This window comes from Juglans microcarpa x Juglans regia, chromosome 5S, assembly GCF_004785595.1.
Source record: "Juglans microcarpa x Juglans regia isolate MS1-56 chromosome 5S, Jm3101_v1.0, whole genome shotgun sequence".
NCBI classification, from domain to species: domain Eukaryota; kingdom Viridiplantae; phylum Streptophyta; class Magnoliopsida; order Fagales; family Juglandaceae; genus Juglans; species Juglans microcarpa x Juglans regia.
The window spans coordinates 24,968,309-24,982,569 of record NC_054603.1 but is presented as its reverse complement, the minus strand read 5'-3'; the positions used below and the strand labels follow the sequence as shown (position 1 = coordinate 24,982,569).

At 34.1% G+C, this 14,261-nt stretch overlaps 1 protein-coding gene across 2 annotated transcripts; it reads right to left on the bottom strand.

Annotated features, from left to right (window-relative positions):
- Window positions 1–2,959: 2,959 nt before the first annotated feature.
- Window positions 2,960–13,918, bottom strand: LOC121266754 (FAD synthase). 2 transcript variants are annotated; one of them, XR_005940912.1, is made up of 18 exons: window positions 13,532–13,918; window positions 13,306–13,411; window positions 10,762–10,807; window positions 10,518–10,675; window positions 10,234–10,351; window positions 9,793–9,875; window positions 8,703–8,762; window positions 8,255–8,506; window positions 7,538–7,634; window positions 6,894–6,944; window positions 6,691–6,771; window positions 5,361–5,432; window positions 4,997–5,059; window positions 4,756–4,908; window positions 3,699–3,756; window positions 3,554–3,606; window positions 3,262–3,448; window positions 2,960–3,175 (listed from the first exon to the last, which is right to left on the bottom strand). XR_005940912.1 is itself a non-coding variant. In XM_041170563.1 (17 exons), the coding sequence occupies exons 2-17, from the start codon at window positions 13,404–13,406 to the stop codon at window positions 3,368–3,370; spliced, it is 1,527 nt and encodes a 508-aa protein (XP_041026497.1). In that variant the 5' UTR covers window positions 13,407–13,411; window positions 13,532–13,917; the 3' UTR covers window positions 3,010–3,367. The 2 variants fall into 2 exon arrangements, 1 of the variants encoding a protein (XP_041026497.1); XM_041170563.1 differs by having other exon boundaries at window positions 3,010–3,448; window positions 13,532–13,917.
- Window positions 13,919–14,261: the final 343 nt, after the last annotated feature.

Here is a 14,261-nt window from a genome sequence, read left to right as displayed (position 1 = left end):
GAACTTCTAATGCTACTTGAAATTCCAAACGGCGAGTATGTTGGGTTGTGGAGCTTAGTTATTGACTAAAGTTGAGGTAAATTGAGAGTTTGCTCGACATATCGTTCGAGCAAAGTACAATCAGAGAGTTTGCTTGAGCCACGCTTGACAGTCGACTTGAGCAAAATCCAAGCAGAGAATTTGCTCTACTAGTTGCTCGAGCAAATTACCAATCATTTCATCGCGCCGCAAATATACTCTTCAAACGCTCAATTGTTGTATTTTTTACAATCCGCAAGTATTCGTTGCCAAAATCACCAGATACTTTATAAGCTAGTATTCTCATTGTAACAGTTATTTTTTTAAGTGAGGAATGCCCAAACCTTCTAGTAGCATTGCTTCTTTGGATGAAATATGGTTTGTACGCTTCAATTGCAGCTTCAATATGCAAGAAAAGAGGACATTGCATTCGAAACCTTCTACAAGATACATTCAGAGAATCCAAGAAAATGCATTGGTGGCATTCAAAATAATTTCTTCGGATGAATGTGTGGTGCGGAATAGAATCATGCTGCGATGTTGAGCATCTTTACTACCCAATCATTCTTCTTCCATAGCAAGAACTAAATTCAATGTGAACTCATCATCAGACGACAAATAGTCAAAAATCTCAAAGATCAGATCCATAAAAAATGTATGGAAGGTAGAACTAGAAGAATTTTGTAAAGAAATGGAATGGAAAATGTTATTTATAATTGAAGTTTTAAGTGTCTCGAAGTAAGGTATATTCTCATAATATATTTGAAAATATCTTGAAAACATTTTGCACAGATATCTAAAATGAATATTCTCATAATATACCCAAAAATATATTCTTTTATAATTATTGAAAATAAATATTCCATAATATACCCAAGAATATCTTGAAAATACTCTTCCACAATTCTCAAAAATGAATATTCTCATATGACATTGTATGTGAGCAGATATTGCAAATATAAAAAGATGTGAAGATATTGCATATTCATTGGGTAGTTAGAGGAAAATTTTAACATGAATAAAAAAATTATATAAATGATATAGAAAAAAATTAGATAAGCTGATATATAGTATATTGTAAAAGCCATTAAATAAAATAAAAAAGAGTAACTTTTGATGATGTGTTTTTTTTTTTTTTTTTTGAATGAGGGTGACACCTCCGAACTTTATTGAAAACATACTTCTACTCGTAGCAGAGGAATACCATATAAATAAATGAATCAACCAAAACAAATCTCAAACAAATTAAAACCAATAAAACATAAAATCTTCTTCTACGAATATACGGCAAATCCAATCGCTCCAATCGCAAGAATCCTTTTATTTCCATGGAGAGTACATCATAAACGTCATACCTTCTATCACAACCTTCCTCACCACACCTTGCTAGAAAATCGGCAACCATATTTCCTTTCCTAAATTAATGAGAAATAGTAAAAGATAAGCCATTCAAAGCAACAGTAAGTTCCTCCCTCTAATTCCACAAATACAAAACCAAACATCTCTGATTTTGTATCCAATCCGCAACAATTCTAGAGTCACATTCAATATCCACATGCAAAAAACTCAATTTCAAGCACAACTTAACCCCTTCTGTTAAGACTCTTATTTTGAATAAAAAAACCTGCCATCACAATCTCGGATCACATCCCCAAAATACTAAAAGTGAGTGTTCAAGTACGAGGTAATACTGTACATTTTTTACCCGTTAATAGGATGGCATGGAGGGATTTCATATTTCACAAAATATTATGTTGGGAATTCATAAAATATTATTCATTTGATATTTCGTTGCTTTATGTGTTTGCATCACAATTGTCATGAACTGCAAAGATATATGATGAAAATAAATTAAATAAAAAAAATCTGAAATTAATAATATTTTATTATTATATAAAATGTAAATAAATAATTCAATATAAGATTAAATTTTAAATAGAATAGAGAAAAGGTAAAATGGTCATATTTTTGTCTTTGCCCAATCGAAGAGCCATCCATGCCTGTCAAGTCCCTGACGGATATTGTGCCTAACAATTGCAAAAAGGCAGGTGTTGGGTATTCCCAATGTAAAGATAATATAAGATACAATTATTTTATAATTTTTGTACAAACTGTTAATTTTATAAATTATCTTAATTTAGGGCAGGTGCCGGCCGGCCTGCATGATCCCTACCAAATCCCTTGCAATTTTAGAATGTGAGTTGATAAGAAAGAGATATTGAGAATGATGCCAAAAAGTAGGTCCAACTCAGCTTTTTGCTCGTGGGCAATTCGAGAAAGGCAGTTTTGCAAGTCTATGGATTGGATGGTTGAGTCATTCACAACAGCTGGTAAAGGAAATTGAAGAGAGAGAGAGAGATAGCACATTTTGTTCTTCACACTGAGATTTTGCTTCGAATATTATGGTGCAGATACGTCACCCCAATTGATAGGGCAGTGCCAAAGTGATTGGTGTCCCAAAATTTGACATTGGGGACCTTTAATCATGCTCTGTTTTTTTTTTTCTTTTTTTTTTTTTTTTATTTTCTTTTTTATGCTGGAGAGCCTCTCCAAGGCAATGACCCACCACTGTAAAGTAAACTCCGATCTTATGCACTGTACTTTTAGAAATTTTTATACACAAAACTGATTAAATCGCTAACTTTTCACTGAAAGTGTGACCCCAAATAATTGTTTGTACCTATGAGATGTTGAACCTTGAACCTTGAAAGAAGTGATATTTCAAGACTAAGACTTTTACCACTTGGGCCAATCCCTTGAGGTTAAGATGATGTTTAATCATATTCTAAAATTCACATGGAGGCTAAATGAAATATGTTGTTTTTCTTGTACATATGTTTATAAACCAATTCCCTAAATTTCGATTTTGGTTCTATAAGATACAAACAAGGATAAACAAAAAATACAAATTGAAAGAATAAGTTCAAATGAAAGTTTTTGATTCAGCAATTATTATTCATTATAAACCATAGTAAAACAAACAGAGTGACATAGGTAAGAAATCAATTCATCATCTGTGATCTCAATTCATCCCCATGATTCCGAATCATCAGGATCGATTCTTGTTTGTAATTGATGTTCTGGTTAGATGCATCTGCAACAGCACGATGATTATGATGTTGCAAAGAAAGTAATCAGACATGTCCTGTAAATGCTCCTACCCATCAAGAAATAAAAGGCAAATAATTAAAGGAGTACCCTTGAACCATTAAAAGAGACCGGAGCTCTAAGATCAGTTCTTACAACAAAGTTCTTTGTTTTCTACATCTATAGTATATATGTTGTGAATTTTACTGCTTGACTCCTTTCCTTGCTTTCCAATTCTTATTCCAAGCCAAGTGCCATGATTTTATTGGTTAGCTTCAGAGAAAGCCCCAGGATGGAACTTCCTGAATAATGCTTCCATAGCTGATTGAATACGTACTTGGTCCTGCAACCATATTTTAAAAGGTTTAGATTTCATTTAAGCAACTATTTGTCAAACTTCATATTACAGAGCTTGAAAATCCTTGTGAAGAATTCTTATAAGTTGTACCTTGCCCTTGAAACTAATCATCAGAGACCCATATCTGGATTTGCGGTAACACCCTTGATGTTGCAGCGGGATATTATAATTAGAATGAGATAGAAGAAGATGAACATATTCTCCAGAAAACCCACACTAGAAAAAAGACTCTTACCAATGTACAGGTCAGGGAATTCAAGACAAAGTTTTGCCAGAGGATGAGCAGTTTCTACCTGAATTTTATCAAAACACAGATAACAATGAGTTGATACCACAAAACAAATAAAACCACCTAAATATTGCTAGTAAATGCCAATTAAACTAAATTATCTGCTAGTACTACCATTAAAGCAACCGTAAACAAAACGCTGCCCGAGTTCGAACATATGCGTCATTTGAGATGCTCAAGCCATTAGTTTTCCTTCCAGAAACTAAATTATTGGTGACCACACCAATGCTAAAATACAATGTCCGGATATTTCAACTACGGCAACTTCGAGAAAATTTGAGAAAACGTGCTAGTGAGAGAGTGGGTGAATATTTCATTCCCTAGTACACTAGTACACAAAGACATGCTCCACAACTTCTCTGCACCATCTGCAAATTCAACCCACTAGTCGTCGACCCGCACAATGTGCAGGAATAATTGAAGCAGAATATTAAGAGGTGAGGAAGCTAAAGGGGTAAATAACAATGAGTCAATAGCTACAATAAGAAGAATGGTCTTTTTTTTTATATTATTGGAAGAGTAATAATAAATTGATGTAAGAGTTAATTGTAGGAAAGTCAAAGAGGCAAGTAATGGGAAATGAATTACCACTATAAAATGAAAAGTCTTTTTTTCCTCTACTGAATTAATAATAATAGATGGTAGAAAACCTTTTTTTTCAAACTTTTTTTTAATCTGAATGTCAACTTTTTTTTAATCTGAATGTCAAGAAATATAGTGGGTTTATTGTGGTAAGACAGTACAATGAAAAGTATTTTTATCATGTAAATGGCTGAGACAAATCAATAAATTAAGATGAAAAATGTATAAAATGATGAGATGACTCAATAGAATACAAAAAGGATGCTTCAAAAATTATATAGGTAATAGATTTTTCTTCTCTTTTTTTGATAAGTAACTTTATAATCATTGACAGCTGAAAAAGTAATAGATTTTTCTTCTCTTTTTTTGATAAGTAACTTTATAATCATTGACAGCTGAAAAAGTACTGTTGAACTCATACATCTGAAAGCTGTGTTGTCAAGTACTTTGATACATATGGCTCCAGCATCGCTAAAAGACTGCTAGATCGTGATAATTGATTCAAACACTCCCACTGCTCGTCCAACTCCGTAACATTTGTTGCAGTAAGAATGATCACATTTTGACACTTTATCTACAAATAAACAATTGTCGGATATCAGTTCAAACCAGCCTTAGATAGCATGAACCTAACTATCATATGGAAGCTTATAAAAACATACCAAAGGCACAGGCAGCTTTTCATGATGCAACAATTCAGTAATACCTTCAGGCAACTGAGCCATCTGAAAAGAAGATCAAGTTCATGCTTCAAATATCCTAGCAGTATAGCATTCATCTTAAAATTCGGTGAAATGTGAAAATAAGTTCATACATATAGATAAAATTGGGTCAGTGCAGCAGGTTTAACTTTCACCCTAGAGTGGAAAATTTTTCCTGCAGTAGCAATCTACAGTGAAATAGAAGAATAATGCACTGTTTGAAAAAATTAGAAGTAGACCAATTGCTATTTATATCCCAAATAAGATATATCAAGACATAAATTATGAAATAAATGTAAAGTTGTTCGCTCTCAAAATCAAATACCTCATTTCGGTCTCCAGTGCATTGATCGCCTATAAGATGCCGAAGATATTCTTCAAATTCCTCATCTGGAGCCTAAATTGGGGATAAATGTCCAACATAGTTAAATTTTTATGCAACAAAAGAAACTATAAAGCCTGCAGAAACCATGGTCTCATGATGTTCCTATGTACAACAATCACCACTGAGTGGAGTTAAGAGAATCTTGAATGGTTAGATTCGTAGTTTCAAGGCTAGCTCTATCAAAGTACTTGACATGTTTTGGGGAAAAGAGGGCAGGAACACTAATGCCTCGTTTGGATGTTGAGCTGAGTTGAGATGAATTGAGTTATTTATGAATAATAGTGAATTAAGATGGTATGCTGAGTTTTGTGAGACCCATCTAAAATTGGAGTTAAGAGAATCTTGAACGGTTAGATTCGTAGGTTCAAGGCTAGCTCTATCGAAGTACTTGACATGTTTTGGGGAAAAGAGGGCAGGAACACTAATGCCTCGTTTGGATGTTGAGATGTGTTGAGATGAATTAAGTTCTTTACAAATAATAGTGAATTAAGATGGTAGAGTGAGTTTTGATGTGTTTGGATCTTAAGATAAGTTTAGATGTATTTATGGGAAGTTAAAAAAAGGTTTTGGGTCCCGCATATAAAGAGGTGTTGAGTTGAAAAAGATTGTGAGTCCTACGCACTGTTTTGAATTTTGTACCGTACCGGCCGGTACAGCCGAAATTTTCCGTACCGGCCGCTGGGCCCATTTCATACCGGCCCAAATATTGGCTGTACCGACCAGTACCCATCTTACCGGCCTCAATTTTGGCCTGTACTGGCCTATATTTCGGCCAGTACCGGCAAATATTTCGGCCTTCAATTTTTATTTTATTTTATTTTTTTCAATTTTTCAAACTACAAGCTTATTTTTTGACCCACAATTCAGACTAGGTTATTTATAATTTATATATATATATGTATTTATATATAATTTATTCATATATAGACTATTATTTTGAAATATAATTTATATATATAATTTATTCATATATCGACTATCCCGAAACGGTACACGAAACGGTACCGGTACCGAAATATTTCTTTCCAGTGCCTTGACCGGTACAACTTCCGATACGGTATTCAAAACATTGGTCCTACGTGTAAAGAGGTTTTGAATTGAGATGAGTTTAGTGATTTGAGAGTTGGGTGTTTGAATGTTAGACTCAGCTTAAAATTAGACTTAACTGATTGATCTTAGTTCAGTCCAAGTTTCAAACGGGGCCTAAATGAAAAAGAAATTGATCCGTGTTGTAAGACACTAATAGCTTAGCATTAAAAAAGATACGAACCAGACGAACACCAAAAGCCTTAGCAACACCTGCTAACGTCACATCTGAATGCAATGGTCCTACCCCACCATATATAAAAACCTGTATGGTCATATCAAGAATATACCCAGTGAAGAATAAGAACTTAGGAATGAAAATTTCATTCATTTATGTCATTTAAAATAAAACAACAAAAAGAGCTCTAACAATTTGCAACAGTTTACCATATCATTCACAGACTTCTGTCGCTCAACTTCTTCAGCCACCGAATCTACCTGGTATAAGAAGAATGTCATAGAAAATGAACTATAAAAAACAGGAATCAATTTTGTGACAGGTAAAATTAGAGCAAAAAAAACAAAGAGAGGGATAAATGCAACATATAGATTTTTATTGATTACTCCACATCCCTTCATTCACTCAAGAACACAATGCTTGTGTTTTAAACAGATAACTTTAACAAAATTTTAAAATGAAGGAATGAGGTGAATTTATTGAGTAGACCCAACATGTGTAATATTTATTTATTTATTTTTTTTTTTTGGGGGGGGGGGGGGGGGGGGGGGGGGGGGGGGGGGGACCTTGGATTCGAGGTTTGAACATAGGCCCACTGCTATGTACTATATTTATTGAAATACCAAGTATCCCAATTAACATAAACAGATGGGGGAAGGTGAATTTAATCATTTGATTCATATTTTAACACTATGCATACCTCTGTCACTGCTATCAAAGGTTCAACCATATGCATATAACATACAAACAAGTACTACTTATAAAATAAAATAAAAAATACAAACAAGTACTGTGTTAGAAAGTACATAATTCGCTAGTTCTACCAAGATGATTTCAGCAAATAGTAACTTACTTCATTCCGAACGACAGAAGTTTGTAATACAGACCAGCCAATAGAATGGAGCTTTCTACACAGTGTAGGTCCTAATTGATCTCCAAAGGTGCCGAACCTGAGCTATGGAACAGATTAAATGGTGACATCTTATAAAGTTAAAAAATTTTGTATTCTAAACATTCTTTCCTTCCAAAGAAGCAACACAGGTCAAGAACACACAACAACCAACTTTATAGTCGTTTACTATGAAAAAAATATAAGTAAATAAAAACTCTTCTAGTGCTTCGCATTTTCCATGATGATTTTGTAACTTAAAAATGGCGGATTAAGAATCAACTAACAACCCACAAAATAATCTGTCGCCTCTGGAATCCAAGCCAAATATCAAAAGAAAAAAAAAGTAATTGACAAGAAGGCAACAGGGAAACAAAATAACATCTCTTTTGAGAGGCCAGCTAAAGCTTTAAGGGATAATGTAACACCAAAACAACATTGCGAATATGAACAACCCATATAGAGTGGGTAGGTTATAAAGGTAGTCATGGGTGCCGAGTTCTATATTGGCTACTGGTGAAATTGGGCTTTAGGGAAGCTTCCAGTTGATTAGTCCTTGAGATCATATCGTAGATGCAGCTAATATTTTCCCTAGGTCACTTCTAACGAATAGATAACCGTAGTAATCATAAGAACAGAAACCATTTGAATTTAAACACGTAATACCAACAAGGGACTCACAGAATCTCATCCCCAACAGCAATGGCTGATGCTGTAAGCATGCTGTTTTTATGCGAACCAACATTGTCTGGGCCATTGCTAACAGCAGAACTCTCACAAACTGGAGAAATCCTTTTAGCTCTTCCTGCTCTCTCTAATCTTCCATCAGAAAGCAGATATGCAGGTCTAAATGTTTCTCTGCCGCTGGATGAATTATCATTGGACAATAATGCATTTGGAGTCGTGTCATATGTGCTCCCAATTGAAGTATAACTGTGAAAATCAAAGATCAAAATAATTTAAATAGAAAATTGTAATGCCAATATCAATTCACATGCATGTCCCATTTATAGTTGCATCAGGGACCAAACTAGTTAAAGTAAGAAGTATATCCGCCAAGTTGAGCAAATAAAACAGAGAGAATTGAACAAGAAGTCCAACACTTTAAAATGCAAATAGGAAATATTACCCATGATCATAAAGACTGCAGTACTGGACTTTGCACTTCAAAAGAAAGGCCCACACATCTCTGCCAAACAAAAATTGAACCCTTAAATTTATCCTAAGATCATTTCAAAAATCTGCAAACTTCGTGAGCAAGTCATGGTGAAAACCAAACAATAATGACACAGTAGCGCCAGAAAATAAGGCAGTATCAATCTTAGAACAGCTGTTAGTGGCAATAATTAAAATTTGCATTCAATTACACCATTTTCTCAATTAGGGAATAGACGATTGTTAAGATGCCACTGCAACCTAGAGGCTAAAAAAATTGACCAGTACAAATAAAAAAAATAAAACTTCACGAACTCTGCTATGGTTTCTTAAAAACAATTATAGTGGAAATAAATGCATCCCATAAAAAGAGGAACCCAAATTGGGCCCCTTCATGTGTTCCAAAAAGACCTCCAATTTTTAAATTCTCCTTGATTGCGATTATAAAAGATAAATGACAGAAACAATTTACATTAAGGACAAAAGTGGACTACAAAACAAGAAGCTGTTGGTAAAGCTTTCACTAGAAAAAAATAAACTGGATAACAAAAAATTGAAAACCTATCATGACTACTATACTACAAAGAGAAGTACCATTACAAGAAGGAACAACATCAAATAAAAGGTAACCCACAATTGGTGATGCTAATGGCTAACAACCACCAAACCAGTGCCAAAGCATTGTTTCTTCCACTTTCTTCTTGACAAAAAATTCGGCAGTTTAACAAGTTTTACGACTACTGATTGATATAATGTTAACTTAAAAACCTCTTAATATACCAAACCACTGTTTTGCACATCAAATCATCAGAAAGAACCAGCAATTAAAATGTTCTGGGTTTTACTCAATGCTGTTATGTTGCTTAAATGATGAAACCTAAACATTTCTGTGTATGTATATATAGATAAACACACATACGTATGTATCTATCTAGGTATATAAAGCTCTAATCATATTTCATGAGCGGCCAGGGGAACCAAACAGAACATTTGCTCTCAGACAGCCCTTGACATCTGATAAGCATAAAGTAGCTGCAGCAGACAACATACAGCAACTGAGATACCTGTATGACCAATCCAAGATAGGATTCACTCTCATGAAAGGTGGCCATCCTGGTGAACTAGGAGAAAACTGTTCTTGGCCGACCTGTGAGATTCATTGGAAAAAACAGAGGGTTAACTGCAGCGGTGCACCTTAAACTATGGGGTTATGTGCAATGTCTTCCCTAAACTATAGTTTCTGTTGTGACCAAGACCATCACGGGATTAATTTACAATGTCCATCCCACTAATCTACCAAAATTATAAACCAGTGCATAAAAATTGCAATATCAACACCACTAATCTATTAATATTGATATTTTTTTGAATTGACAATGAGATGGACATTGCGAGTTAATATCAATTTTTGTATAGAAATCATAAAAAATTATGGAAAATAATCTAGACAGTAGAAAAATACATAGTGAAATCATGCATTTGTCAACGTAGAGCATGAAAAATACCGCGGTAGGGTCACCAATGCGAACACCAAGGAAAATAGCTCTAATTGGTTTAGACTTTAATAAAGCTTCCAAACCAGACTTGAAATCAAGACGAATGATATCCATTTGCAAACCATAGCTGCTCAAATATGAATAAATGAATTATCAGGCCAGCAGCCAGATCCTTCCACATATACCAGGCCTAGAAGTTAAAACATTCTTATTGTATTGGGTAACAAAAACTTTATTAATCAAAAAGACTAATGAGGAAGAAGAAAAATGTAAATTAGAGGAGCTTCTCTTACGTAGAGGCTGTATCATAGGTAAACGAGTTGATTTCAGGGAAAGCAGAAGGGCTCTCAAAATATATTGTGCGAATTGGAAATTCATTTAGGCCCTCTTCAGAACAGCTTTGCTCCCCTTTAAACAAAAAATAACCAGCCCTAAGTAGGTGCAACAAAACCTATACATTCAGTTTAATTGTCAGTATCAATGAGACAAAAGGTAACTGATGATGGATTACTAGACTAAAAAGACATGAAAACATACAGTTGAGTCCTTTCCTCCGTTAAAGCTGAAGGCAACCTCTTCAATACTGTTGAGAAAAAGAATATCAGGTGTTTCAAACATCATCAACTTACATGCTGCCCAATGGACAATAACAGATACAGATTATAACAGTTGCAGGTCAGAAGAAATATAGAACAAAAAAGGCGCATATTAACACATAAAAAGGGAAATTTTTTAAAATTACATTGAAGAATACCACATGACAACTCTTTGCTCATCGTTCCTTGAGTTTTATTTTGTTAAAGAGATGGTGAGCCCAGAAGGAATAATACCCTAGCCTTCTCATTTTCCTATCTGCATTTCCTTAAAACTAACAGGTGAAAGACCCTATTCCTTCATTCTTATTTCCTTTAAATCAAATATAGTGTTAGCTGTCAGGAAATGACCAACAATGTCTATCAAATAGACATTAACAGCACAATGAAAGTCCAATTTGACAAAAATATTTCTCTGAATTAAGTGAATGGTACTCAGAAACATTAACCTTTTAACTGCATCTGTTGGTGGTTTTCTTCCAAGTAATCTAGGCCAGTATGGAACAAACCTAATAGGGCAAGGGGAAGAGTGTTTATTTAACTATTTTAAAATGTTTAGGCAGTTAGTGGTATAATAAGTAGCTATTGTAGCTATCCAACCTAAAAAACAAAAGAAAGTCCAGGAGATTGGAATTTTTCAAATTCATGAGCTGACTTAAGCAGCGGATCCTTTACCCATTGCTTGTCCCTACCTTTCCTATCTGAAGCATCCACCATGTAGGGACCAAGGGAGACATCATGAGAGCCAGATGGATCTCAAATGGAGTAACACATTAATTGTTTGGACTGAAGACTAAATATACATGTGCATGCCTTTATATGAGTGTATGGAAGAAGAGAAGGCTGAGGGATATGAATTGGGATCAGACTGGCTTTGGACAGCCAATGAAGCCCCAACCAACCATTCCCACACAGAATTAAGTCTTAGGAACAAGAATTTTCTTATTAGCATTAGAAGATTTCAGCCATTGTAAATTCCACATTCCTATTATCTGCATAACATAAATCACTGGAGTAAAATGAATAATCAAGATTTAATGTAACCAACATCAAATGTTATGCATGAGAATGACAATAGCAGATACTAATAAAAAAATTTCAATTAAAAAGTTACTCGTTTTAATCATTATATTAAAACCAATTAGATAAACTAAGAAGATTCTGTTCCAAAACTGGAGATCAGAACATCAAAAACTATGCACTACTTACTCAAAATGCAAAAAGCTTTGCACATACAAGCAATTTTTGTATTTGTATTTGTATTTATACCAAAGCCACCACATATACCCACCGAGTTTTTTCATTGACTCACAAAACACTAGTGACACACTGCAAAAACACTTGAGATGCTCACAACATAATAGAAAGGAGAAATGGTCTAAAAATATTTGTCGTATCTACCGAGCACGCAAAAAACATAACAACCATTTGTTGTCTCTATCTCAGAGCCACCACATATACCTCCCCGAATCTTCTCATTAAAACCAAAAACGCTAGCCACACATGCCACAGACATCTAAGAGCCTCATAAGGAAATGACAAGTAGCAAAAACGTAGTAACATTTAGTGCCACCTTCCCCATCCCCCCGAAGCTGCCCAAAATGAAGGGAATCTTTTGTAGTGTCGTTATCGCGCAAAAAAGTAGCAACATGCAGCAAAAACATCTGCGAAGATATAATTGATAACAAGATCCAGACAATAGTCAAAAAGGAATGTGCCAATCAACCACTGGTTAGATCAAGTAAGCCTATCTGTTAAAATTCCACAATTCTGTTAAATTTCAAATAAGTCCTTTACTCATTAAACTGAAACCCTTCACTAATGCTTCACACAAACCCTATCGATTTATTTATTTATTTTTTTAAATAATATATAATATACGAATAGTTATTTTGCTGATCAAAACCAAACCATCACTAAATCAGCATTACTAAATACAATCAAGAAACATAAGAAAAACCACTGCAATCTTGACAGTTAAAAGCATGCTAAATCTTCAAAAAGTATGAATTTAAAACAAAATATTGAGTCTACCCAATCCAATTAAATGATGGATTGTAACAGCAAACGAAACTGGATTTTATAAACTTTTGGAGTAACAGATGCATGCACATTACCGAATTAACTCCATATGTTAATTTCAGCAATCACCTGTTTCATCTCTAATATAACGATGAAAAAGAGAAGGAAAAAAAAAAACTTTTATAATCATCGCGTTCCTTATTCAAGGCCAGAGGAAACTAAATCTCCACTCAACTGACTCTAACACAAACCCGAGTGCGTTCTTCATTAAATCAAACAGCATGCAGTAAAAGATTCAAAATGTCCACATTAATTTCCATTTCCCAGTTTCCTAAGCAGCCAAATGAAGCGAAAATCCCATGACATCTAATTCATAATAAATACTACTCTGGATGACAACAACAAAATGTAATTCGTAAAATTTCAAATAAAACCCAAAAAGAAAGGGTGGAAAATAAGAACTTACGAGTACAGAGCCAGAGCTCTTTGAATAACATATATGGCGTTTTCGTACTTGGTCTTGAGCCGCCGGTCATCACTCTCTCTGATTGCCTTATCGATCTCCATGTGCTCTGACACAAGGAAAAAAAAAAAAGTGCAGAACCATGAAAAATGAATAAAGAAAATGGGGTGCTATAAATTGAAAATTTAATGCTGCTTCTCGGAAAATAAAAAATTCGAAAGAAACTAACTTTCAGTCACCTCAGGCTCAGGGCAGTCTTTGATGTTAAGATTAGAAGAGAAAGCTGACAAATATCAAAGCCTATGACGAGATATTTCCAATCGGCTCTTGGCCGTTTTCTCTGAATCAAAAACCAATTTTCTAAGACAAATGGTTTGGACTTTGCATTACGTGTTGTTTAGATGCCACAGGTTCTTTATCTCTGAAACTGAAAATAGTTTCTTTCCGTCTGCTTTCTCTTTAATTTACACAGAAGCTTCGCATGCGGCCAAGCTGTTGAAAAAATGAAACGGAAGTTGGATCGGGAGGATTACTACAGCAATATCGATATTCGGGAATGATTCCCATAATTTTATTTTCGAATATAATTCAATTCCAAAGAATAAAATTCAAATCTTTTCCGAATTGGGCATAGAATTTTTTATTTGGCTCTGTAAGTTAATCACGGATTTATCCTATCAACTTTTACAAATTCCACCTTAAATTTCGATTTACTTCCATAACTCTCACTTTTTTTCTTCAATTAACGATCAAGGTGACTTGATTCTCTTTTAATTAATTACTATTCTAACTTAATGGTATTTATTAAGGGGCGTAAAAGTTTCGGTTCGGATTAATTAAAGCTTTTGTCATTCTGATCTAAGAAAGTATAAAATTTTGATTTTTAAAATTAGTCATATAAATTGAAAATAATTAATTATGTATTTTTCTTCTAACTAGTTATAAGTATTTATATCTCT

Coding starts and splice junctions, on each gene's coding strand:
- LOC121266754 (XM_041170563.1), bottom strand. CDS start 13,406: ATGGAGATCGATAAGGCAATCAGAGAGAGTGATGACCGGCGGCTCAAG. Junction 10,676..10,761: donor ACGGAGGAAAGGACTCAACT/GTATGTTTTCAT, acceptor CTGAATGTATAG/GTTTTGTTGCACCTACTTAG. Junction 5,433..6,690: donor AGGCTTTTGGTGTTCGTCTG/GTTCGTATCTTT, acceptor TCCCCAATTTAG/GCTCCAGATGAGGAATTTGA.